General features: G+C 43.3%; 1 protein-coding gene across 1 annotated transcript; it reads left to right on the forward strand.

Moving 5' to 3' along the window:
• The first annotated feature begins 363 nt into the window (after window positions 1–363).
• On the forward strand, window positions 364–26,146 carry LOC104079106 (3-oxo-5-beta-steroid 4-dehydrogenase-like). Its single transcript, XM_009581013.1, has 11 exons — window positions 364–390; window positions 1,763–1,776; window positions 2,374–2,449; window positions 7,337–7,504; window positions 11,990–12,106; window positions 16,528–16,605; window positions 18,859–18,981; window positions 20,714–20,823; window positions 21,308–21,473; window positions 22,240–22,322; window positions 25,980–26,146. Exons 1-11 carry the CDS (start codon window positions 364–366, stop codon window positions 26,020–26,022), a joined length of 1,005 nt encoding a protein of 334 aa, XP_009579308.1. The 3' UTR covers window positions 26,023–26,146.
• The last annotated feature ends 1,194 nt before the right edge of the window (window positions 26,147–27,340 follow it).

A 27,340-nucleotide genomic window follows, 5' to 3' on the forward strand; every position in this document is an offset into this window, starting at 1 on the left:
TACCCCTCTTCCAAAAACTACAAAGCTAGCTGTTACCAATGCAAAAATATCAAGGCCAAATATTGACACAAATAAAAAAATTAATTTTTTCTCTTTTCCTCTGGCTTTTTAAACATACCGGATTTTTAACCCTGCTCAAGAGCCACAGGGAAAGCCCTCCTATGTAAATAAAAGTTGTGAAGATTGTTTTACAGACAGGGAATCACTGGCATTGTTGAAGAAGGGAAAAACTGAAACCCTACGAGTGAGTAACTGAATTAACACAATTGAAAGATAAGCTTTTTGGCAAGAACATTTAGAGCCGAATTTTCCAGACAAACCTCCATTTTCTAAAACGTCCCTGACTGACTCCATACATTAAATATGGCTGTGCACTCCCATGTGTCCCTGGTTCCCCGCAGTTCTCTGAAGAACAGCGTAAGCATGTTCTTACAGCTCATGCGGGAGGCTAACATCTGCCTTGTGTCTTCGGTTGACCTAGGAGGCCGCATTTGTCAAAACTTGAAAACACTGCAGAAAATGCCTCTCTAGGCTTCATCAAAGCCAACTTTTGTTGGTTCAGCTAACTAGGTGGTGGAATTCCCCAAGTTTTACATCTGCCTTTGCAAACGCTTCTTCGAACTGGCGCCAGAAACCTCTCCCCTTTAACTCTAGGGAACGAAGAGCTACTGGCAACCTTTTCTTTCTCCTCTGCTATTGCACAAGCTGCTGCTTTATCTTCCCCTGGTACCTCACGCATCCCTGGGATCACGTTTCTTGTCCGAAGGGTGTTTTGATAGCATCCACCCTTCCAGTTAGATCCGTGCTTTCCAGGGCTGGCCGGCTGGCTATTGTGTCCTCCCGCTCTTCAGGAAACTGTCCCAGTCCACCCCGCTGGCACTGCAAGCATGGGACCCGGGTGTGCACATCATTTGCTTGGTTTGCTTTAATCCTCTGGCTGCTGACAGAGAGGCACAGCAGCCCTTTAGCTTAGGCTTGCATTAAGTGAATTTGCATCAAGTGAAAAGTTGCGGCGATCCTAAAACTGAGGATTCTGCAATCAAGTGGTAAAAATAACTCCAGCAGCCTCTGCCAGCTACAATAATAAGGCTTTCCTGAACACAGCTTTGGCTAAAACCTGTAATAACAATGTCAGAGCAATTCTAGAAATGCTAAATCTGCAGTTATGCAATCTAATTTTTGTCGTACAGGCAATCAAACCTCACGCTTCAGGCGTGAGCCTGACAGGACATCAGGCTAGAGGAGAAAGGCACCCCTTGTCCACGCTCATTCACAGCGTGACATGAGGCAGCAAGCGTCACCATTCCCCCCCATCTTCTCTGGGCGCGTTTGCTATCCTCCACTTCCTAAGGCAGCGCACTGCGTGACATAGAGCAAAGCTCTGGGCCGGCATAGCAACTCGTGGCTCTCAGCTGTGCTCTCTGCCTCCATTCCCAGCTCTACCTGCTTTTGCAGAGATCCCTTCGCTGGGTTTTGCTTCCTGGATAGTGGCTGCCAGTGCTTCCGGGGGATGAAAGCCAGATTTTCCTGTGTACGAGAGAGGGGGATGTGCTGGCGGTTGCATTTTCCAGGAAAGAGGTGTACAGTACAGCTTCTCCTTTACAAGACTAAACAATTCTAAGAATGTACCCTTGCGTGGCTCATATCCTCTGGCTTTATAAACTCAACCTGTGCTTTTCTGCAATGTCTTCAGTACACGTTTTCTATGCTCTGTGCCTAACATCTTAAGCCAGTCCTCTTTGCCAGTTTGTCCGGAAAACAGGCAAATGGAAATAAGCAATTGGGCTTCTAGAAACTTGCATAAGAATCTGTGTGCGAGTGCCGAGCTCTGGCGAAGGAGGCTCTGAGCCCAGGAATGTACCTACTTTCTCCTTCCTGTATTTAGCTGACTAAGATTCCTAAACAGCGGCTCCACATCTTAAATTATAGGTTAGGACTGGAGCGCTTAGCCCACAGTTTGGATCTCTTGTGTAATTCAGCTGCAGCTAAATTCAGATTTTTCCAGGAGATGGCCCTGTCTCTCCCAACACCTCAAGCTCTTCCTCCCAGGGTCATTATTCCCAGCTGAGGGACTGGATACCATTGCACTACCCAGGTGAGGTGCTCAGGACCAAGGTAAACGGCTCCTTCCCTGAAATATTGTTTCCTCAGCTTTCACAGGCTGCCGAGGCTGGTGCAACTCTGTAAAGCTGCATATGTGAAACGAGGCAGAGCAGAATGTGGGAGCCTAAGTCAGACTGTTTTCCTTTACTGTATGCACTGATAAAGAATAAATTACAATAGTGATGTTAACCCATTTATAAAAGCAGTGCCTATGGTAGCTGTTCACATGGCTTTGCAAGATTACGATCTGCCGCCAACGTGTCCTCTTAGCTTTGTCTTTGGAGGTAACCAGAATCCCTCTTTATCAGATGGAGAGCTGATGGAAATTGCTGACCAGAAAAGGATAGTATAGAAAAAGCAAAAGAATTGGAGGGCAGCTGAAACGCAACGCTAAATAACAGCAATGAGTAGGACAACCACTAACACTGCTAAGCAAATACTTACTATTTTCCTCCCTACTTGAGAGGGAACAGTAAAATTCATGGGTATGCCTGCACAAAAAATATTTTCCTGTGGCTTGGTCACGTGCAATCATGAGCAAAACTGAAGCTGTACATTTTCTGTGGTAGGGAGAATAGTTTTTGACAAAATGATATGTGATGGAAGGTGTCTGGAATAAACATTAAAAAATAAAAAAGTTCATGGTCTCAGAGGCAAAAGAGAGCAGACCCTTTCAGACAGGCAGAACTGATGAAGCACATTGCTTTTTCAGACTCATAAAATGTGGTAACTGGCCAATTGGCTACTTCATCTATGGCAAAGGGGCCAAATTGCCTCTTCCTTTCTTTTAGTGAGGTGCAAATATGAGTCTGCTCCCCCTGTGCTTCTGCCGGATTTATTTACCATGGAACCTGAAATAAATGGATACTGGTTTAATCTGTCATGCGTGGTGGTAAATCAGCAGGTTTACAAGCTATTGATTGATAGAGGGAATAATTGCGTGTGTTGTTTCCTTAAACTCTGTGATCTTAAAAATAAGCTAGATCATGTTGAAGGAGTTATTAGGGATTAAGCAAGTGGTTCTAGTCAACCAAGCAGTTTTTCTTTTATCATAAAACATGTAATAAATTTAATACCTTTTTTGGCACGAATTTGTGACTGACTGTAAGAGCACTGAAGATAAAAATCTGACTTACAGTGTACGAGTGGTTTTAAAATTCTGATTTTAAAACAGTAGTCCTTGATCAAAGTAGCATAGTTGCAGGGCACACTGATTAGAAACTGAAACATTAATTACAGCTAAAGATCAAGCATACCTCTTACCTACACTTAAATAAAAAGTAATAAAGAAGCAAAGATTTGAATTACCGCTGACAAAGCACAAAGGTTTATAGCACAGCGACATTTCAGTACCTCGTCCAGCATTTGTGCTGCTCTAAACATAAGCCCTGCTTATTTGGGAACGGTGCAAGAATAAAGGCCTACCTGAAATGAGTAGACAGCATAGGCAACCACATTGTAGATAGCGTAGGCTAGTGACTATAACCTGCAGTAAGGAGGAGGAGGAGGTCTGGCTTTCCTGGTAAAGGTGGGAGGCACTGCTCCATCAGCTGCTGTGATTGAAGTGCCGACCCTTGTACAACACCACGAGACGTAAGAGCAGTCATATCACAAACTTCTATCTGCACTTAAGTAAAAACCACCTGGTTTTCAGGTGGTAATCTCTGATCTGGTCATTACTAGTTAAAGACTTTATTTCCATGAAAGACAGAAGAGATTAAAACGCCTCAGGCTGAGCAATGGGGTAGAGGGGAAGGATCTAGGTTTGTGCCTTCTCTGATGGAAAGATGGATGAGCAGTGGTGATCTGAGTCATCCAGCTTTGGTATGGTCTGTCAGGAAACAATGGAATAAGATACGACACTTAAGGCAACACTTCTAAAAAGTGGCAAAACCACAACATGACTAGCCTGTGCAACTCATCAGCACAGTTTACCACAGCCCATTACTGCAGGATTTGGAAGGATTAGAAATGTGAAATGCTAGAAATGATAGTTTCTCCATTAGAATGAAAATAAACATATGGTATAAAGTTTCCAGACTCGCAGATGTCTCAGGCCTTCAGCTGGGATGGTTCAATAGAGGCAGGATTTTCCAAAAACTGTTCCCTAGGTTGTCTTGCATTTTTATATGAAGCACCTTAGACCAGAATCTGTCAGAACTAATATACCACATCAGATGAAATGAACTAGTGCAATGAAAACATTTATTTTTAATGTAAACCCATCTCCGGCCATTGGTAATCAAGGCCTGATCCAAAAAAAGCCTCCTCAAGCCCCTAAAGAATAAGATTAATCCTTGAGATGGAGGAGTCTTTCACAAGATTATTTGTACAGATGTGTGTAAGTCCCATGCAAAAGATTAAGAAATACATAGAAGTTCAGCTCTAACATAAGTTAACTGATTCAGCCAAAGGCAATTGCAAGCTTTCTCATTTTCCTCTACTCCACCCTCCTCCTGAGTCTGCAATTACGCCGTTCCCCTATATGTGAGGCTGTACCCTTCTTCACCTATTCCGTCTGCTTTTGTTGCTGACCAAACCGGCCCTGGTGTTTGAGAAAAGATGCAACTCAGTAATCAACATTTCCTTGCTTGGTGGAGTTTAGTTTACAGCTTCAGGAAACGACTGGGAGCCATGTTCATGCAATCTCTCAAGAGTGCAAAGAAAAGAGAGAGGAAATTCTAGGATCAGGCCCACACCCCATTTTCAGGCTCTTCAACAAAAGGGAAAAAGTTAAAAAAAACCAAAACAAAACAAAACACCAAAACAAAAACCTTTTTTTTTTTTTTTTAAATCTGTATTATGGTAGTGTGTCACTGTACTCTAAATGTTCTGCTTTCATACACTTAAACGGTAGAAGTCAAACAGGCTGAAGCAACCTAAAAGTCACAGTTTGAAAAATCAGGTTTCATAGAGAAAACACTGATTGCACTTTTAAAAATGTATTTCTCTTTTGGACAACTAGTCATCCCTTAGACTTGAGCTCACAAGTCCTTTAAGCTGAGCCCCGTTGCTCTGTGCTAGTCAGCCTGAGCTTTGCACCCGCGGCTACAGCCTGGTGCAGCTCATTGCTGAGACAGAGGTCTGAGGTTACTGTCATCAGTAACTGCAGGCTTGTAGTACTCGAGTCAGAGCTTTTTGCCTGCTGCCTTCCTCAAATCCTTCCTTGTAGGTTCAGGCAGGGACAAAGCAGCCAACATGTTGGAAGTTGTCACTGCTCCATGCCTCGTGCTTCTGTAACGCTGCCCGACATGCCCCGAGTGAAAACTAGCCATTGACTGCTCCTGAAAGTCTTTTAGCTGCCGTGGTCTTCATTACATCCTACTAACAACCAGGAAAGGGCCCTGGCAGGGGCCAAGCGTGCCTTTGGAAGGCTCCCACAGCAAAAGCAGCAGAGCATCCAAACAAGTGTTTTGTTGTCTCTCTCAGTCAAGCAGACAATATCGTGTCATCACTGCTGTAAATATTTTAGCATGCCAAATTGTGCTGTTTTGCCTCTCAGCCCTCACTCACGTCTGTAATAAATAAGGGCAAGCGTGAGCAGCTTTGCGTTTTAAGCAACCTTTAGGCACTGCATCCCGGAGCAGAAAGTCCTGAGTCTGAACAGAAGTCAGTCCAGTTGTGCCCGATAACGGCCAGCCCGGATGGGACACCGAAGAGCAGAGCGAGCAGGCAGGGATACAGTCCCATTACCCCAGAATAAACTGTCACCAGCCTACAGCTCTGGGACTGAAAGACAGAGAGGTTGACCCCCATGTGTCTTCAGCAGTCCTTCATAGATCTTTCTTCCATGAACATGGAAAGACAGACCAGTGTCCTTAGTCCCTGCAGCATCGTATGGCAGCTGTGAGTTTCACACCTTCTAGTTCAGCATGTGGCAAAAGAGCAGCTGCTTATTTTATGGCAAACTCCTGGACAGCCAAGCCAGTGGCTACTGTCAAAGGATAGCTTGGAGAGAGACCGACTGCTGTGGTGAAAAGTGGTCCTATTGCCAGTCCTGCTTCTTGTCTTTCCTTAGCGTCAGCAAAACCAACAAATTTGACATCCTCTCTTCATACCCCGTCTCATTTCCAGATGTCTCTGGCATCTGTTTTTTTCATAGGAGAAGCAGCGTGGTCTTGTCCCTTCACTTGGAGATAGCAAAATTCACCTCTTGGCATTTGCTGCTGGCAGATAGCAGTACAGCAGAGCAGGTTGAACTCACCTTATCTCAGTTTTCCTGTAAGTGAATCAGATGTCCCTGTCGCAGCAGAGCAATGCCTATGAAAAGGGTGGGAGAATAGTGTTGCCACATGTTACTGAGAGCCCTTGACCACCGCCATTTAGAGCTGCCCTCTCATTATACAAAGTGTGGCAACACTAAGATGTTTTCACTACAATTTCAGTGATCAGTCAAATGATTTCAGTGACCAGTCTTATGCTTTTTTGCTTGGTTTGGCCTATGTGTATTTTGCTTGCCACACTGGCTAATGGAAAATATGACTCTTCTGAAAAAACAAGCTTACTCTGAATTTCAGCAAAGATGAGTAAACATAAGTGCAGCACAGTACAAAAATGCCACTTGGACTTATTAAGAGGTTTCTTGGGCTCACCTTAAATGGAAGCAGTACGATGTATATAAATGTACAGTAAGGCATCTACTAGTTCTTAGCCACACGGTAAAGCAACTGTCCAGAACTAGGAATACCAGTAGAGAGTCCTGAGCTATCACCCTTTGGATTGTGATACCACCAATGGTAAGCTGATTTAAGGAGAAGTCAAATCCAAACTCCTGCTGAGCCATAAGGTATTCAAAAAGCCTCTGATCAGGCAGGTGATTGACAAGCTCTGCTCAACCAAAAAGCCCTCTTCCACTTCAGTAAGGGATTTTGTCAAACGGCTGTTGTAGGAAAGCCCTTGCTCTCTAGATAAGAAATTCTGAAATAATTTTCATATCAAATACATTCAGTTCTACTTTCTGAGGACTCTAGTACCCTCTCCTTCCCAGACGCATAGAGAATTTTTTTCTTTGCTCCTTTTCCCAGTCTAATTCCACATTCGCGACAGTTTTGAAGAGAAGTGCACAGCACATTTTTATTTAGAAATGGAAACACAGGTGTCTGAGGAGATAAGAGATGGTTAGACTGGATGAACCCCAGCATGAACCTTGTGCATATCTTAGGGACTCTATAGCTTTGCAAGAGAGGTGAACAGGGGGCTGGAACTATGTTTGTTCTTTTTCTTCTCCCATTAGACTCCCAAAGGTTCCTGTCTGGAGTCGGTGAAGATTGCCATTGATACTGGTTACCGCCATATTGACGGTGCCTTTGTCTACTACAATGAGCATGAAGTGGGACAAGCCATCCGGGAGAAGATTGCTGAAGGAAGGATCAAGCGAGAAGACATTTTTTACTGTGGCAAGGTGAGAAGCTGCACTCAGATTGTTTACACTAAATCCAGGATTTCTGTGAACGGGCTTTCTTAAGAATGCCGGTGGTCAACATCTGGCATGTTCCCAGACCCAACATCCTTTACTTTTCTTCCCTAACATTACCATAATTCCTTAAAGCTTTATGAGCACGAGATTTGCTGTAAAGCGCAGGAATCGCTGCTGTTCCCAGTTTAGAGCTCAGTTAGCAGTGGGAACCATCCAACATCCATTCTGCCTAGTACTGTAAGTACCTGCAAGTTTAGACCATTGCTACACTCAGCCGTGCTGCCTAAGCTGTTACCGTTCCACGTGTTGTGCTGGCACGCACATTTGTACAGTCACACACTGAGCCCAATCCGGACAATGATCTTGCAAATGAGTTATTTTCTGTTAGAGCAATTCCCCGTACAGGTTTACCGTGAGATTACACAATGAAAGGGGTGGGAGCAAGCACGTGCATGCAAGTGTCTGTGTACGGGAGAACAGCAAGTGCCTACATTGGTACTACTGTCAGAAGATTACTCATCAAGCTATACCCTTAGTTACTGTATCACCTGTCATTAAAAAGTTCTAGGATGATGAATCAACTTACTTGGAGAGATGTCATCGCACTTCTGCTCTAGAGCAATGAGGCCGGCATAATGCATGAGCTAGTTAACTCTTTAAAGTCTTAGCTGTAAGAGTTGATTCTCTCCTAGAAGAAATCCCTTGTCCGATGAAGTGTCTGATAAAAGCTGTTACAGCTACGATGACTAGATCCCAGGTATAAAAGAGAGAGCTCATCACACATTGCAGAATAAAGATCAGATGCCCCAGAAAAACTGTTCAGTTTCTAGTGGAGTTTATGGCCTCAAGTTCCCCTTCCTGCAGTGCTTCTTTGAGCATATCAGCCTAATATTTTCCCTTTCTCTTTTCCCAAATAAGACGTAATCCACAAAAGTTACTCAACAGACTTGGAAATAAATACCACGGTTCCTAGAGTGAAAGATCCCATGGGATAAAAGGCCCGTTTTACTGTGAGCAATTTAGTTAAGCTCTATGACCTGGGAAACTAAGCTTCAGATTGGGTAGTTTGCAGACCAAGTGGATTTTCAGCAGCTATAGACCAATTTCCAAGTACAGCACTTTCCAATCTGTAAAGTATGCAACTCTTTTCCAAGTTCCCTGCTCGGTTCTACTGGTAACAACCTTGCCATCCTGAGAAAAGCTTCACGTCCTCAAATTTTCCACCTTTATCAGAGTAGTCTCTCAGTCTCTCATATGCCAAACATGTTGATTTGAATCAGTCGAAATATTTTGTTTCAACTGTTTTATAGTTTCATTACAGCAAATTACCAGTAATATTTCAAATCAAATACACAAAGTTGTGCCAAAAGGTTAGAACCAGATGTCCTAGCAATTTTGAGTCTTTAACTTTCCAACTGCTTCCCTGCAGTTTATTTTCCCATATAAACCTTTAGGTTCTGTGAACATGCATTTCTCGGTAAAACTCTATCAGGGTTCCAAACTTTATTTATTAAGCCTTTCTATATTCAGTTGTCTGATCTAATCACTAGATGATTTTCCTAGTTGATGATCACTACCTAAACATTGAGCCACCTGTGAAACTGCATTTGATTTCTTGATTGTAAGTTCAGTTGTTCCCTAAACTGCAGATCTTGCAAGCCAGAGGGCTGGAACTCATAGTACCATGATAGTCAATGCCTGCGTTCCAGCCTGGCTTGTGACTGTGAGATGGATTTATCTTTCTGTTGTGTTCTGTTCATGCTTGACAAAACTTTGGGTGCTCAGGGTGATAGTTTGTTAGAACATCTCTGTACTCTTTAAAGAGTTCAAAAGCAGAAGTGGAAAATAACCTGCAACCAATTCAATCCATCACGATCTAGGATTTCCACAGGTTTCACTGAACGTTTTCACAGCAGCTCTGAACTTCCCAGGAGGAGTGGGACTGGATGTCCCTTGTCTTATGAGCTTATGTATCTTCAGCTTTATGTACTTTAGGAACTTAAGTATCTTATGAACTACAGACAAATATCAAGCTACCGGTAGATACATCAGCCATTGATTGGTAACTGACTGATATGAACTGTTGCATCTTCTGGAAACACGGTAGATACAGTAGACCATTCTTGAAAGTAGTCTGCACAACAAAAGTTGGTTTTGTTTTCAGCCTTACTGACATCAGAAGTACTGGAAATTCCCAAAACCCTCCAGACTCAAGCCCCTCGTACAGATCTTTCCTTAAACGAAGATGATGCAAACTGAAGGCTGGTCCATCAGCAGGCACTAACAAGAAGAGCCCCGCTGAGTGGCAGCGTTACTGGAATGGTGGCTTGGTGCAATCGGGCTGCATCTGCCAGTTGAAATCATCAGCACTTGCACTTGGCTCTTGCTGCTGGCTGGCTGATCAGGCAGAGCAGCTCAGCATCCAGAAATTTTAGAGGTTTTATATCAACTGCCAACATCTCACTTGGCTTATATAGCAAGACCTTTTTGGTCTCCTCTTTCATCCCAGGATATTTCTTTCATTAAACTAGAAGTAACATTTCCAGGAAATGTGGTGTCCTGAAATGCCAAAGCCAGCTGGCAGCTTTGACTGCTTAAACATCTACATGGGTTCTACTTAGGTAGATAATACAATAACTTGTACAAATCATGAAAACAGTTATGAAACACTTAAGTTTCCATGGCATCTATGTATTAACATAGTACAAATGTTTGCTATTTCTAAAGGCTGTTTCTTTAGAACCTCTGCAGGGAAGTATGTTCACTGGCAAGTACTGAGCTCAACAGCACTGGGCTAGAAAGGGCACTTGGAAAAACTGCTTCTAAACTATCAACATACCTCAGGTTACTAAATTTCTTAAACACAGTAATGAAACAAACTAAACATGAAGGTTATACAGACTCATTTCCTTACCTATATTTAAGTCCAAAACAACATCTCATTTTACATGTAAAATGAAAATCTAAGATTGGCAAATGCTTAAAACACATCCAGACCAAAGTCTTTCGGGAAATCCAGCAGAACAAGCTTAAAACTCTGAGAGCAGGACCGCGGTCCCTTTACTGTAGTACACCTCAGCCTGTGTAAGCACCATCTTAGCAATCATAAACTCTGCACGCCTTGCAACATACGGCTGGGGAACGCCTAGTATGAATTTCCAGGTGCCAACCCCTGCTTTGGTGTGTCAGCTTAGGGCAGGGTCAGGTGTGCTGCTCTCAGTACAACTGAACTTCAAGATAACTTGTCCTTGCCTCTGTTGGCAGAACTGAACAGGTTATTATTTTCCCAGGGAATAACTATCTGGTTTAAAAAAACCAAACATCTAAAATACTTTAGAACTTACCCAGGCTATGTCCTTTGACACCTATAAAGACCATCTTCTCCTGAAAAATCGCAATTCGAGTGTTTCACGTCTCAAGAATGGATTCACTCTATACCTTCGCATGCTGACTGCCAGCTTTGGTGGCAGAACTGTCCAATGACCATACCAACAAACAGCAGGTTTGTTTCCAGCCAATAAAGGTGTCAAAAACCTCAACATGACTCCACATGTCAGTTTTGTGCATTGAAAAAAGAAGATAAAGTAGCCCAGCTTATTGTGTGCAAGCAAATGGCACTTTGAACCTATTCTGTGTTAATTCTGGTTTTTGTCAATTTTAACTGCAGCAATCACTTTACAAAGAGCTCTTGGTTACTAATTATCATGCTATGATTTTATTCTTGTGAGAGATTTGCATCAGCAGAGTTCAGTTAGAGATAATACTGAAAGCTAATCAACTAAGCACACCCCATAGCAACCTCAGGGCATAACCCCACAAGGAAGCAGTTGTGATTAGAAGTTGAAAAGGCTGTGCTTTAACTAGTCACACCTGCGTTACAGTAACTAAACAATACTACATCTTTCAGTGAGGACTGGGGAGTAAATTAAAACTTCCCTAGGTCAGGCAGTCACTCAGGCTCCATGACCACAGGAGAAAACCAAAAGATTCTCTTTGTGCCGGGTGCTTGGCTGTTCAATAGCTAACTCACATGATCCAAGCTTCTGCCTTCAAGCATGAAACTGACCACAGATTTCTTGTGGGAACAAAGTTTTCCAGTGAAAGCATATGCTTGGAAAGCTCGGAAAACAAAAGAAATCTGCCTAAGTTAATTGAGCAAGAGTTTGCAATATACTCAACTCAGAAGAACCTGTGTTGTAATAAACAAATATGTAATAGCTTTACTGGGTCAGCACTGGGACAGTCCTGGGCAAGGACTCCTGTCTTAACCTCTACATCTGCCTCTGGCAGAGGACAGGATAAGGCCCCTCACCTTTGTCTTGCAGTGATGTAGACCATGGTGTCTTTGCACTGTGCATAACGGATTCTGTCAGAAGGACAAGGGGGGGCGGGGGGCACACAGTGTGTCAGCTGGAGGATGCTCACTGTTCCTCCTGGCACACAAAAAACAGCCTGTGCTTGCCTCCCCAGCTGTGGAATACCTGCCACCCCCCAGAGCTGGTGCGTCCCACGCTGGAGAAAACCCTGAAGATCCTGCAGCTAGACTACGTTGACCTCTACATTATTGAGCTGCCAATGGCTTTCAAGGTAAAAAGAAAAATTGCCCAAAAAAAGTGCATGACTGGCTTGAACCAAGGTCTCCATCTAGCATCATCCTTGCAGCTTCCAGTCCATGTCGAAAATAGCACTTTGGCCAGATAATGTTTGATATGTACTGCAGGCGTACGTTTCTGAGCACTACCCACACAAAGAGAGGCTTATAGGTGGTGTGAGAACAGTTACTGGCAGGTGTTGCATGGGGTCTCTCCACTGGAAGGACAGGTCTCCTAACTGGGGTTGAACACTTCTTGTGCTGAAGCATTTCTGTAGCTGAAGCAGCACATGTGCCTTAATCCCCTCTGAGCCATGAGAAGGGAGTCACTGGAGGAAAGTGGTTATACAAAGCAGCGAAGGGGTAGGGGCAAAGTTTGGAGAGGGAGAGAGAAAGGAGAAAAAGCCACCAAGTTAATTTCTTTTGTCCCCAAAAATGAATAGCCTCTGGGTTAATCATGGTTATGATCTTAATCTCTTTAACTCCAGTGCTCCTCTTGGACAGCTTCAGTAGATCACAGTTGGTCCCGAACATGGGTTGTCCATCTCTCGCTCTCAAAAGTTAAAGCCTGATATTCCTTCAGACTGCTGGCTCTGGGCAACTTGTAGCCAAAACCTCTGAATGCAAGGAGCTCACATCAGAGTTGCATCCCTCCCTTGCAACGAGCTCTTGCAAGTCCCCAAACTTTCTCATTTCACAGCCATTTGTACCTTGCTTTACAATTTTGCTCTGCAAGTACAGGATGTAAAGGCAAATTGAATAATGCTGAAGCTAGAAGAATGAGATTCAAAATATATTTAAGTGGTTTTGAACCAATTAAATCCTTTTTCTTAGAGAGAATAGGGTCAGGCAATTAGCTTGCTAATTGTTTCTGTGGGATGTTTAAACTCTAAACTGGCCTCTTCTTGCAAGGAAGGTAGTTCTCTGATTATATTTTACTATGGACTCCAAACTGCCAGAAGCATCAGATAGGAAGCAGTTTACCAATGAAGCAATCACCTTAGACCTGCAGTTCCTTTTTCCCCCCAAGGAAGCCATATTCCATTAAGACCTGTATAGGAGTAACTAGACTCAGATATTAAAACTTTATTTATACGGTCCCACGTATGGAATCCTTTTGGGTACATTTTTAAAAATTTCCCACCATTTGCAATTTCCTGTTTCCCTTTGCTTGTGTTTGTATTCTCTAGTAGTTCATTCTCCCACATAGTGAAGGTCATTGTCTCACAATATAAAAATATAGACAGCTGGCTTTAAAGTAATGTACATCTGACTCCCTGAGGCCTATATCAACAATCTGAGTTGTTAAAGGAGTAACAGTCCTAGAGATTCATTCATTTTCCCTGTGAGAGGAGAGAAAAAAAGAAGTCGCTTTCTGCCTGAACACTATACATTTTTCTGTGCCAAATACAAAAAGAAAAACCCCCACCCTTTGCAACAGTGACAGGTTTCCTCTCTTTGCTCCCTCTCTCACAAATACACCCATCCCGCATGCGGTGCGTGCCTTTGGTGAGGAGTGTGCAGCGTGACGCTAACGAACTCCTGCTCTGCCCTGGTCTGCAAACCTTGGTGCTTTCCTGTCTCCCCAAAAGCCTCCTAGCAAAAGCAGTTTCTGCTTGAAACCAGTGAAGTACTTGAGACAAAACTCATAGTCCAAGTCCGAAACCAGTATGAAACATGGCCCTGCAGAGCCCAGCGGTGCAAGCTGTTATAGGGGCTTTTAGGCAGAGTAAGAGGAATCTGTTTTCAGAGAGCACCACTCAGAGGAAGAAAGCCCCACCACATCAGTGCTTTTGGGTGGATCAAGAATGGCTGACGTCTGGGGTGACATTATTCACTGACCTACCAACATTAGCTGGCACGTCCCTGTATTTTTTTGTCCTTACACAGATTCCCCATTCAGGACTTTTGTCCTTCCTCCCTTTAGCCTAGTGGTGGTGCTCAGCCCCTCTACCCTAGCAAGGCAGATGACCAGCAGGAACAGGTCTCCTCCAGGCCAGCACGTGCCCTCTGCCTGGGGAGCTCATACCCACTGGCAGGTTTTCTAGGGGGCTCTGCTCAGATGACTGATCCATCAGTAAGCAGGTACCTGTGTACTAAGTGATCTCCAGATCCCTCCCAACTAAATTATTCTGTGATCTAGCAGGAAAGCAGGTATTTCATCCTTACATTGAACAAGTCTCACCCAAGTATCTTCGTGTCATTTTAAAAGACTAAATCAAAACAGACCAATGGCCTCACTATTTGACTTCCTATTGCCTTCTGTTTATACAACAGGCATTCACAAGTTGTTAAAATTGCTCTCTTGAGAAAGCCTGCTTGTCAAAGACCATTTTGGAAAGCAATGGGATGTGCAGACCTGTCTTCCTGCAGTTGTGTTGGTGAGGAAATTATTATAACGGGAGCAGGGCTTTTCCTCCCAGTGGTTACCAACTGCTGTGTTTTAAATATGCAAGTAAGTTGTCTGGTAGCTTTTGGAATGCCTCCAGACTTTGAACATGACATGATACGATGTGATGCGATGTGATCCCTGCATGGTGGCAATGACTGTAGGGTGGTGTCCCACTCATTTCAGTGCTCATACGGCAGCATGGTAGGAAGCTACCTTACATTCAGTTTAAGGTGCGTGGCTGTCTCCAAGAGAACTGCAAGAGAAGAGAACAGCATTTGTGGGAATGACTGGTGCGGTGTAGTCCATGAGAACCCAAAGCTGAGAAATGTGACCAGCTTCTGAAAGATCTTTTCAAAGACCCAGTAACCACCATCCTGTCACCATCAAAACACTGCCTTTCTCTCAGCACTTTATCCCTCTTTATCCATCCGCACACAGTTCTTCCATTCAGGAACTCCCTTGCATAAAGAGGTAGCTTGGCAGAGAAAGTATTGCCTGGAGACTGTTGAGCAGAGACAACTCTACTTCAACATCTGGTGCAGTTCCTTGGAGGCAGGAGGAAGGATTAATCCTTGTGAAAGTCCACAATAGCTGGCACCACTTATCTCAGCCAAGATAAGTTCGTCTTCAAGTGCTGTTCATCCTGACTTTGTTCGTTAAATTAGCTAATGTAATTGCTGTCTATTGACTACTATAAAAAAAAAGTAGTGTTGAACAGAAGTTAATGAATTAGAAGTGGAACAGAGTAAGAGTCTTGAATTCAGACTCATCCCCTAAACTCAAAGAAGTCCAACGGCTATGCATTGAGCTTGCAGTCCTTGAAGAGCCTGCTGGGATATCACGGGGATGAATGGTTTGTTCCAAAATACCATGGGGTGGTTTTGTAAATAGGGCTTCTCCACCTCAAGTTATGATGGCAAACAGGTTGCCTTCTAATAGAAAACATGTACCCAACAGTCACCTACCTTCTTCTAGTCAAGATGTTTTTTCAGCAAGACACAGCAACAAAGGCAATAAGTCGTGTTTGTGGAATTCCTCGAGGAAGATGAGCACATTTGGAGGAGACAGGCTTATGCCTGTAACTTAGACCTTGGCCTCTGAAATTTGAGGCTGTGTTTTCCTTAGGCTCACTTTTCCCATGAAATGCCTTGAATTTGAACTTCTTGACTGAATTGGGAGGCGCCAGTTACTGATCATATTAGTCACAGCTGCATGTTCCCAAGGAGTTACCATGTCAACATCTTGTACCCAGGCCTTTGAAATGTAGCAGTTTGCAGTCAGATCAAATGTCAAACATCACTGAAGGGTTTTTATGAAAAAAGTGAAATCGCGATCAGAGAAAAGGGAGGGAGGTGTTAATGCATTGCCTGCAACAGCAGTGAAATGACCAGCAAATAAGAGAAAGCTGTGCTCATGAGATATCAGCTCATAACTCATCTCTGAAGTCTTGTTTATGGGGTATAGAGATAGAAAGAAAGAGTTCCTAGTGCCCAAAGAAAGGTGGATAATGCACTTAAGAGGTTCACAGTCTGTACTATAGCTACGCACATAGCCCTTTACTGCTAGTAAGTAGCTCTTGGAAATGGTCCCTCCAACTGTTGGCAGCTGGACTGAGCTGGTACTCTTCCCAGGTGCCTAGGACACAAGCAGGATCCAGGGAAGGGCTGGGAAGAAAGGAGGGAAGAAGTGGAAGAGAATACAGGTTGGTACTCTAACCCAGCCCTTTGGAAGGAGACTAGTCCCTTGTATGCCATAACATAAAGGTCGAAAGTTTACTGAAAAACAAGGCCATCCAGGAACTCCTGAGTGTGCACTCATGTGACAGTTCAGAAGTGTATCCAAGGACGATCTAGCAGTGGAGGATGTGGTAAGCCCAGCATGAATGACCTGTTGAACTTAGGGTATTTCAGAAAGCTTTTGAATTTTTTTTGTTTGTTTGCTAGTAGAAACACAGCCTGTGGAAAAATCTTTGCTCTGAGTAGTGAAAATTTCTTTAAAGCGCAAAAGTGTGGTTTTACTTTTCAGCCTGGAGATGCAATCTACCCAAAAGATGAAAATGGAAAAATGATCTACCATGAGACAGACTTATGTGCCACTTGGGAGGTAAGCAAACACAACATCCATCCATATATGCTTTAAAAGCACAGATCCTCATTCTCAGTTTTACTTGTGGCCTTCATAAACAGAGCTGAGGCATATTGACAGGACAAATGGATCAAATTCTACTAGCTCCATGGATAAATTTTACTTCTGTCCCTAAGGATGTTGCTTCTTGCAACAAAATTATTTTTATAACAAAGTAAAACATTGTTGAAACATCTGACATCCACATTCCTTCTTTCACAGTGTGCACTCTACATTTGCTAGTTGAGGTATCTGTAGGTTTTTACCAATCTTTCCTCTTTATCAGATCTTTACAGCAGGAGAAAGTTGGAGCCCTAAGAAGTGACTACATCCTCCTCAAAAAAAGGAAGCTTTTCACCTTCAAGAAAAAACAGAATTTGCCCTAAAGCTCACCATAAAAAAAAAAAACAAACAAAACAAAACCAACACCAAACCACAAAAAAAACCCAACAAAAAACCCCCAAAACCCTTGCCATCAGAAGAAGTTCACCCATTCCTAAATTTAATTATTGTAAGGTTTTTCTGCTAAGAAAACTTGGAGGGAAGTAGCATTTGCCTGAAAGATTGCATCCTAAATTTGTTTGTGATGTGCTCTAGTACCTATAGCCAGATGTCTCCTTAAGCCTACTGCCACTTGGCGTCAGGATCTCAGAGGTGAGGCAGAAAGTGAGATTAGCAATCTCCGCACGTTCCTGCCTTTTTAAGCCTTGGGCACTCTTTAATTCCTGGCCAAAGATGGTCAGCTCTCCTTCTGCACCAGGTCTGCTGCAAAAGCATCACTAATTCATCCCAGTTCACACCAAGAGAGATAACATGGGCTACTACATGCTCCACTTCAGCTTGCACCACCCAGAGCTGGATAGTCGTGTCCCAATTTAGCTGTACTCGAGGTGCAGCGGAGAAAGATGGAGAATGAGTGAAACTCTGAGTGAAAGTTCAGAGTGGGAGAGAGCCCAGGGCAGACTTAGGCTTTCCCCTAGCAGCTGAGCCATCCAGGCTGGGTCTCGGGGGGAATGGGGACTTCCACGTTAGCTGTTTATGTTACCCTTGTCTTTGGCTGATGCAGTTCATTCCTCTCTTTCACAGGGTAGTTGCTCAAATGTTGAAAGCAACAGCTGTCCCAACACTTATGTTTATGTTCAAGCTGGTGCTTATTGTAAAAGATATATTGTAGCAGGCCACTCTCTTTAGTTAATAAGCCAAGAGAAAAATAGGTGGTGGTTGAGTGCCTGCAAATAATAGCATCAATCTAAATAAAACTGGCTAAACTCAATCCAGATAATTTCACTCTCTCAGTATGGTGCTAGCAGAAAAAAAATGGCTCCAGATGATGGTATTTGCTGACTTGTCACTAAGTGATACAAAGCATATGAGGCCAAGTAGAGGTCATCAAATACATGGTGCCTCTTACCTCCCTGCTTTCACCTCCTGTGAGACAGAAAGGAATAACAAAACCACAGGAGGGGCATCCAGCTCCACGGTGGGGTCTGCTCTGCCTCAAACAGTCACCGAATCGTTTGTGTGCAGTTTCTGGGAGCAAAGGGGAAGACCATAGGAAAGGACCCTCTTTCCCCTTAACAATCCAGCAGATGAAGCTAATGAAGACCAGGGCATGTATGCATACCCGGTATTCATAAGTATTTCTCAGCTATTAGGATTTGTCTGAAGTGCCAAATATCTAGAATTCCTCTCTCCCCTCTTTTTTTTTTTTCTACTTTATACTGTACTGAAGTTTTCTGTGCTGGTTTTGTGATGTGCCTTGCCAGGTGTTTAGGGGATTTCACTGGATAGAGACTTTATATGAAAAACTGTTGTACAATCAAAAGGAACAAATTGACTTATCAGGAAAGCAATCTGTTTTATTCACTCTCCCTTCTTCAGCTTTGAGGCAGCGCTAAAGCAGCATAAAGTAAGCAAAACTCTTTGAAAGCAGATGTCTGGCACTTAAGTATATATATATCTCAGACTAATCTTTCTGCTCTCCAGACAAATTCTACCCCCACAAGAGGTATAAAACATTAGGGTTTGGTCTGGAAAGCGGGTCTACGCAGGAACGGAGTTCAGAATAGTGGGATGGCACCAGCCCTCATGCTGGTAGAGCTGTTAGTTCTGCTGCAGCAAAGGTTTTTCTGCAGTCTCAAGAATGGACTATCTTCCACCTATCTCTAAAACACATGCTCCAAGGAATCAAGCCAACATGTGGGACTCCACAGATCTTTGCTTTCTTTGCAGGCTATGGAAGCGTGTAAAGATGCAGGCTTGGCAAAGTCTATTGGAGTATCCAATTTCAACCGCAGGCAGCTGGAGATGATCCTGAACAAGCCAGGACTTAAGTACAAACCTGTCAGCAACCAGGTACGACTGCAAGCCGAGGGCAGTGCCTGCCACGGTGCCACTGCCCCATAGGGAACGCAGAGACAACACGTGGCCTAAGCCACCATGCACAGAAAGGCGACGTATGCTTTGCCACAGATGCTGCCCTCCATACTGTCACGCTTCCATTTCTACCTTGAAAATATTACTCATTCTATCTAGGTTAGAGATAAATATTTGAAGGTGCTGGAATGATTGCTCTCCTCAGTTCCTGCCTCTGTGCCAAAGCTCTGTAAGAAGGTTGAATGCTGAGTCAACGCAGATCTTAAATCTCTGCCATATACCTTACTTCAAGTCCAAAAAATTCCCAAGACAAACCATTCAGAGCTAACCAGTCCTCCGTGAAGCCACGTCTACCTCATCTGACACCAAACCAAAACAACCCTAAGTATCAGGGATCCTGAGTCACTCTAAGCTTCCCAAGCTTAAAAGCCATTAGAAGCGACTCCTAAATTTCCTGTACTTGCTCTCTTGTGCCTTTCCTATAAGACGTTAGTGAGAGTTAAAGTAAAACCTAAATTAAAGAGGAGACCCAATTAAGCGTCTGACTTGAACTGAACAAGCCCATGAGGATAATAGGCATGTCCGAGTTAAATTACAGTAGCGGGGCTCAGAGAAAGCAGTAAGTGGCAGTGACCCATCTGAATGCCCAATACCTTTGACTCTGGCATTTGGCAGCTCACTGCATTTCCTAGAAATCATTGGGAAGCTCTTCTGACTCATCTGGCACAAACGAATATCCACATTAGTAGTATCAGAGAAGAGGCCAGAGACTGACTGGGACCAACTTCCCACCCTCAGCGCGTGGCCTGGAAGGCTGGGATTGACATGGGGTGGGGCAGGGAGGCTGGCCATAGCCTTCATTTCTGTCTTTGGCCTGCAGGGAAAAGCAGCCTGCGAGAGGAGGAAATTCCAGCACGCTTCACTGGTGTTAACATGCCCAGCGGGTACGAAATGCAGTTGCCGATTCTGGCGTGCCCCTAAGACTGCATTGCTGCTGCTTCCTGGGCTTGAGCAAAACCGGGCAAAAGATTAAGCCCAGCTTAAGGCAGCTAGCCAGCAAGCATAGATGTGCCAGCTAGCTTCAGACTGCCTGCAAACAGTGGTTGCTCTGTCACCTCGTAGACAACCCTTTCTCAGAGACTGAGAACACAGCCAGAAAATCCCTGCCTGTAAAGGAACGATGCACAGTATTTGCAATGTGGGAGGGCAAAGCTCGTATCAAGGTCATAACCGTTATGGAGATGTCTCACCTTTTACATGTCCTCCCCTTACCTTTCTATCTGGGACAGCTTACGCCAACACTTCCCCTAAAAACAACATCAAATTAGTCATCCCGAATGCAAGAGGCAGAGAAACAAAGATCTGACCCATATTAGATGGGTTGCCGTCTCAGCCTACTTCTCTAGTGAGCTTCCCTCACCTCCATCCCCCCCACTTATTGCCACCTTTCCACTGGGGGCCAATAAAAATTCCCTGCAGCCAAATTACGATCACAGATGTTGATCTGCTATCCACCAAAAAAAAAAAAAAATCCATCACCCAGCAACGTACAATTAGAACAGGAACCACAGATTTAGTTTCCCTATTCCTTAACTTACATGCATCCTTTCCTGAAAGCATTACCTGGTCTGTAGCTCACAAATATTGGGACACCATCTGCTTTTGTATCTGGTCCTGTTGATTAATCATTCTTTCTACGTCACTCTTGTAGGTCGAATGCCATCCCTATTTCACCCAACCCAAACTCTTAGAATTTTGCAGACAACACGACATTGTTATTGTTGGGTACAGCCCATTGGGAACCTCAAGGGATGAAACATGGTAAGTCCCCATGTTACTTTCTAGTAGAAGGACAACATTGAGGAAAAGAATAATAGTTCTCCCCTGCTGGGTCTTTGTGCAAAACACCTTTGTCCCCATTTTTTCAGTGGTTTTGAACTTCAGTGTCTAAATATTACTGTTGTGAAAGTAAACTTGCAACACTCCTGATGCATGCTGTCATCAAGAAGTGCCAGGTGTCTGTATAGGAGGTCACCTTAAGTTTCCTCTAACAGAAAGCAAGTGTCTGTAACTGGGAACGTTGAGGCTTAGGTGAGGAAGTAGAAACTAGGTCAGCATTAGGACATCACATAGGAAGTTGCCTTTGACAGCCTGCTAACCTAAACGCCAAAGATTTTCTCCCATCTTTCATACTACTTGTCAAAAAGGTGCAGTATTCTGTTCACAAACAAGAAGATGCCTCTACGTTTTGACATTAAAGATAAGGAGGGTTTTTTTGTTTTCTTTTTTTCCAATTTTCTTCCAGGGTAAATGTGTCCTCCCCTCCTTTACTGAAGGATCCTGTGCTGAATGCCATTGGCAAAAAGTACAACAAGACAGCTGCACAGGTTGCTTTGCGTTTCAGCATCCAGCGAGGGGTGGTGGTCATCCCAAAAAGCTTCAATCCACAACGCATCAGAGAGAATTTCCAGGTAAATTTGTGCCCCGATGGTGCATGGATGGATCCACTTACATTGGCTTTGCACCTGTAGAAGGCGATTTTCTCATTTCTTTGTGTAGATATAAGGCTTGAGCAATGTCAAGCTTTGCCACATTTGGTGCTTTTTGTCCCCATCACTTAATGATACCATGATATGACAATAATGGAGCCAAGCAGAGAGGAAGTTTTGGTGTCTTTTAACCCTCTGGAGTAGCTAAAGTTCCAGCTGGTGGTGTATCCCAGAGCACCAGTTGCTGCAGTGAGCAGCACAAGCGAGATGAAGTAATTCAGTAGGTCAGCTTGCTGGCTGTAGGTGTTCGGGAATGACTGACTTGTTCTGCCCAGTCTTCAGCTATGGGGCAGCTTTGTTAGGGAAGGGTTGCTGCATACAGGTGTTCCAGAAAGGCTCATAACCACACCACCAGAAAGCATCTGGCTTGACCACCACACCCAAATAAGATGAAGAATTTGTTCCTGTATCCCTTGCAGCACTCAGTACCCACACTGCTCCCCACTTGCCTTGCCAATGTATTGCTTTCAAAGCTGGTTGCTAGACTACCTTTCTCTTCTTGAAAAAGAGTGTAAGCAAACGTGACTGCACTTATTCATGTCCTCAAGACTTTCCTATAAATGCAAGCAAGTATGGATTTGTGGAGGAGACGGGGGGACAAGGGGGACTGTACTTTTGAAATCTGGAACATACAAATGTTGATTATGACAAGAAATGCTAACTTATTCCTAACATCTCCTTCTATTAGATCTTTGACTTCTCCCTTACTGAGAAAGAGATGAAAGAAATTGAAGCCCTGAACAAAAACGTTCGTTATGTGGAACTGTTAATGTAAGTCCAGGAGGAATCCTAGATCCTCACAGAACATTCCTGTCTCTTCAGAGGATTTTAAAAAAACAATTCCTTTTAATATTAATTTTTGTGTAAACAACCTTATTTTAAGGTAAGGCTTAAATATGGGAGGTCTTTAATGCAGCTTGAATATGCTCCTGGACCCATTGCAAAGTGTGCGATACTTGCTTACAGCTCAGATGTCAAAAGCCCACCTAGTAGAAAGTGACTGTATCTGGCTATTCCATCTCTGCTCTATGTTGTAATGACAGTCTCAACCACTCATAAGGTGTACCACTGCCCCTGTCTAGCAGTGTGGATATCAGAGATTAAATTCAAATAGGAGCACCTTCTTGTCTTTCCCCTCCTTCCCACCTTCACTTCCAGCACTCAGCAAGCCATGTTGCTGCTTGAGTACAATGGCTTATGGATTGTAAAGCTAGTGTTTCCAGAGGCAACTTGTCCTAAATTGCGATGTGGAAGGCTAAGAATTAAGAACACTGCTACATGAAACCACAGGGCTAATTTAGGGAGAGCTCTGCTCCTTCTCGCTTAATACTTTGTGAGAACATCAAAATTTGCCTACCAACTTCCTCATAAAAGAGGATACATCTTAGTGACCACAAGCAGTCAGAAACTTTGTTTTGGCCTTTCTTCTGATGCTTCTTCAGCAATCTGCCTCTCCTGCTGTCATGTTGAGTTGTACCTTCTTATATGGAAAGCAGAAAACAGAAAACCGTGCAGCTTGTTTGACTGCTAGACCACTTCCTAATTATCTCTTCTGAGAACTAACAAGGCTTGATCTCTTGCTGCTTGTGATCTAAAGCTTACCACCCAATGTAGTTTTGCTTCACCTGAAGGCTGCGCTACACCAGAAGGCTCAGACTGGCCCAGCATCTTCTCTTCCAGAGAACGAGGCCATTTGTTTTTCCCTTCAGCTAAAGAGCATCTGCTGTTTATGGCCAAACTTTATGCTTTCCCCTTTTCAGGGCACTCAATGTGTAGCCAAATGCTACAGATTAATTTCCATGCATTTCTCTTGTTACCTTGGATTATCTGTGACTTGCCAAACTGTAGTGTGCTCAAGCACTAAAAATAATGAAAAACAGGATAGCAGCATCAATAGCACTCTAAAACATTGACCATTGCTAAAAAGATGGGGGAAGTGCTGCAAAGGAACAAATAAACCACTTACTGTGCTGCATAAATATGATAAGAAATATGAACTAAGTTAAAAGCATCATAATGGAGTTCATCTTTCACATTTGAGCTCAGCCAGGTGCTCTGAAGCTTTCATTTCTTAAAATTTAAAACAGCCTTCCATAAATTAGCAGCACTTTGTTCTCACAAACCTAGCAGATTTTTATGTGTGTTTTGGTATTTGAAATTGTTTGGGTTTTCATAGCTAAGTTGAGCTATAACACCATTTAAACTTTTAGTGAGTATATACATGGAATGTAACCTCGGTGCAAATGCAAGAGCCTTTTCCAGAAGCAAAGTTAAAGGATGCAAATGCACACAGGAGAAGAACTATTTAAGCCACCGATCCAAAAAACTAATAAACTAAATACTTTGCTTTATTAGACTAATTTTGGTCACAGGAGGCCACTGAGGGCAAGGAAAACAGCATGCACAGAATGGACATTGCCAGCTCTATTTTTCACAGGAGTGCCATGTTTGGGGAAATTAAATACAGTCTGACCTTAACTGTGAAAAAAGCCTTTTCGGTAAAGTTATGTTGCCATACAAGGAGCAGCTAAACATTTATCTGCCTACTATGTGTTCTCACACTGAAGTGTCTGGAATTGACACTGCAACAGATGAGTTACCAAGCCTAAAGAGACTTCTTATTTCATCCAGCAATATATATCTGAAAAAAGTCAAACCATCATACAGAAAGACTTCTAAGTTAGTCAACTTTGTGCAAAACCTTCATCCACAGTGATGCAAATGCCAGTAGGAATGGAAAAATCCAGCTTTCTTTGGCTCTTCGAGTTATCAGCTACCATGGGTACTGTGTGCAAATCTGTTGTTCTGATGGTGTGAGTAAGCCCAGATGAACAGGATTTTGCAATCAGTGGAATGAGTTAGCAAGTTAAGCATCTGAGGAGAAAATGGAGATTTTGTAAAAATATGAGTATTCCAGGAAATCTCAGTCTGAAATGGTTTCTTCTCCTCTTGGAGAAATTTAGAAATATTGTGCTGGGCCAGTTTTACATTAATCTGTCTGCTTGATTTATCTTGTACTCCCAGTCTCTGCCATGGATATTCTTCCTTACCAGTTATTCCAAGCTGTATTGACTCCCTGAATCATTTTCACTCAAAGGACTCAGATCTTTGAACATGCGAGATCTGATTAGCAAGTGTGCTCCATAGATGGAAAGCAAAGATTGTGACACTGGCAATTCAGACATTGTCAAGTTATACTGAAACTAAACAAGCCAAAGTGTTGTGGCTTGTTTTTTTGAACCAACTCAATCTGTTAATGTGTAAACACTTCAGCTTGGCTGAATATTGGAATGAAATGTTTTGACACAACCAATTCAAAGTGTTTGATGCCTTCCAGTTAGTTAACTTCAATATTGTGAAATGTATCCTTCCCAAGCTGGAACAATTCACAGCTGGGATAAATGCCAGTATTTGTTGTGCTCTGCTGTAAGGCAAGGCAGCCAGCTGCCATGGTGCACCTGAGAATGCTCTTCAGAAATTTTTGATTTTGCTAATGGAAAGTGTTTGTCAAGCCAGGGCTTGTGGTTTAGCATCATCTTCTCAAACAAACAAACAAGAAAACCCACAACAAAAACCAACTACCTCTCCCTCAAGTCTGTCAATAATGGGCAAACACGGTGTTATTTTTCCACCTGCAGTTGACCCTGGGAATTTTTTTCTTGCCTTTTATAATGATCCTGGATTATGCAACTTCCCTGAGCATGCAGTTTTTAAAAGGAAGCCTGAAGCATCTCTACCTTTGGTAGTATGCAGCCATGAACATCCCTTTCTCCCCTGAACTGGGTCACCCCAAAGCTTCTTTGTAAATTCTCTGCCACTGGTGCTATTAACCTGGCAGAGCATCTACATCTGGGCGGAGCTGGAAGACAGCCGGACCTGGATATGGCAGCCACTTGGAGAAAGCACCATACCAGACCCAGACCTGTTCATGCCAGCTCTTAAGCGGATGAGCCAAAGTAGTACAGTTTGGTGTCTCTACCTCTCCTTCAAATATAGCCCTTATTTCTGAGGGTCTTTCTAGACATCTGAACAAAGAAATCTTCCCCTTCCACAATGCACATAGTGAAGCCATCCCCCTTCCCTACAACACTTATACTAACTTGAGTTAAATCCACAAATATAGTGAGGATAGCTGACATTCAAACTCTTGTTGTTTTTTCCCCCATCTGTCCTTCAGGTATGCAGTCTGTAGGCCTGAAAAATGGTCCTTCACTGTCCTCTCCTTAAATGCACAAGTTTGCCTCCCAACTCTACAGGGAAGATTATTCAGAGCAGGCAGCTTCTGAATAAGCAGAAGAGCCTTCCATGAAGGCCACCTGTATACTGCAAGGAAGAGAAGAGGTTTGCTAGGCACAGGACAACTGCATTAGTGATATGATATCCTGCTTCACCTGAGAAGCTCATTTGTTCAATCTGACCTCTCCACAGGTGGCGTGACCATCCAGAGTATCCCTTCAGCGATGAATACTGAAAACAAGCTGTGTCCAGGCAGGTTCCTAACTCAGTGCCATTAGGCTTTGCTGAAAGTGACCCAATGTTTGGTGCTTTGACTTCATGGGAGACTGTTCAAATCAGCATTAAAAACATGACATTTACTTCCTCTTGTTTTGTCAGTCTCTTATTGCTACTGAAGAGCAAATCTATTTAACCTATTGAATCTCTGATTTTGGCTTAGGAGGCTTGAACTCTGAGCATTGAAACTTCAAAACTGATAGCTGATAAAATTGAAGATTTCTCTTGAAAACAGGCTTACTGGTTCAAGCCAAATCATTTTCGCTCAATGGCCCATTCTTCACTGAATTTGAAACAAGAAGTTCTGCTTCAGTAGATGTGAAGCAGTATCATTTTGTTTCATAGCTCAAGTGAGAGAAAGTTAGGAGTAGGGAACTAATTGGATCTGAGATATATATATGCACAAATGTATATTGATATATAGATAGATATAGATATATTCACCACTTCATGCAGTGAAGCCTGTTTCGCTCTGACCAGAGTATTCTTCAGCTGCATACATGAGCTGCATTCCATAGGTACACCCCCACTGGCTCCACATGCAACTAGTTCAAGCCCTAGAGCATTATAAGCATGTTCATATCCCGCCCCCCCCCCCCACCTCAGCAAAACACAGGAGAGCGTATGACTATATTGCATCTATATTTGAGCTGCTATACAAGGATGGTATTGCTTAGCGTTGCATAGGCAACCTGGAGCCAGCCTGGAGCTAGCACTAGTGAGAGCCTCATCTCATGAGATTAAAACTCCCTTAAACTTCTTTCCTGCTCCACAAACTGATATTCACCCAAGAAAATTTCTGTTCACTTCAAAATTCTTACAGGCTTTTGTATAAACTCCTGTCCAAGACAATACTGAATTAGGAAGCTAAGTTTTAAAGGAGGAGAAAGTTGTATTTTGTTAAATACCACTTTCTACCATGCTTTGAGACTGCAGAACACTGGCAGGTCCAAGAAAAGGTAGGAATCGGGCAGAAGTAGCTGGGCTGAAACCTGGACATTTCCTTCAATCCATCCTCAGCTTTCTGAAACATGGGGGTAGAAGCATGGACACCAGAGTAAGGAAGATTAACTCCTTCAGCATGAATTTCTTTTTCAGACCACTTGTTTGCTCAACAAGTTTTGCAGCCTGTAGGTGCGTCAGCCTATACCCACATCTGCAGAAGGCTACTTTCCCTCCCTTCTGTGCCCAAGCACTCCAGTTTTCTGCCACAGAGGGGGTACACTAGTGAGGTATTGGAGAAGAAACTAAATCATACACAGAAAGAGTACTTCGTG

This window comes from Fulmarus glacialis, unplaced genomic scaffold (genome assembly GCF_000690835.1).
Source record: "Fulmarus glacialis isolate BGI_N327 unplaced genomic scaffold, ASM69083v1 scaffold8277, whole genome shotgun sequence".
In the NCBI taxonomy this organism is placed as follows: Eukaryota; Metazoa; Chordata; class Aves; order Procellariiformes; family Procellariidae; genus Fulmarus; species Fulmarus glacialis.

Excerpts from the sequence above, each read along its gene's own strand:
- LOC104079106 (XM_009581013.1), top strand. The coding sequence starts at position 364 with ATGGCTGTGCACTCCCATGTGTCCCTG. Across the intron at positions 7,505-11,989 it reads ACATTTTTTACTGTGGCAAG|CTGTGGAATACCTGCCACCC; the intron begins GTGAGAAGCTGC and ends TTGCCTCCCCAG. Across the intron at positions 22,323-25,979 it reads CGTTATGTGGAACTGTTAAT|GTGGCGTGACCATCCAGAGT; the intron begins GTAAGTCCAGGA and ends ACCTCTCCACAG.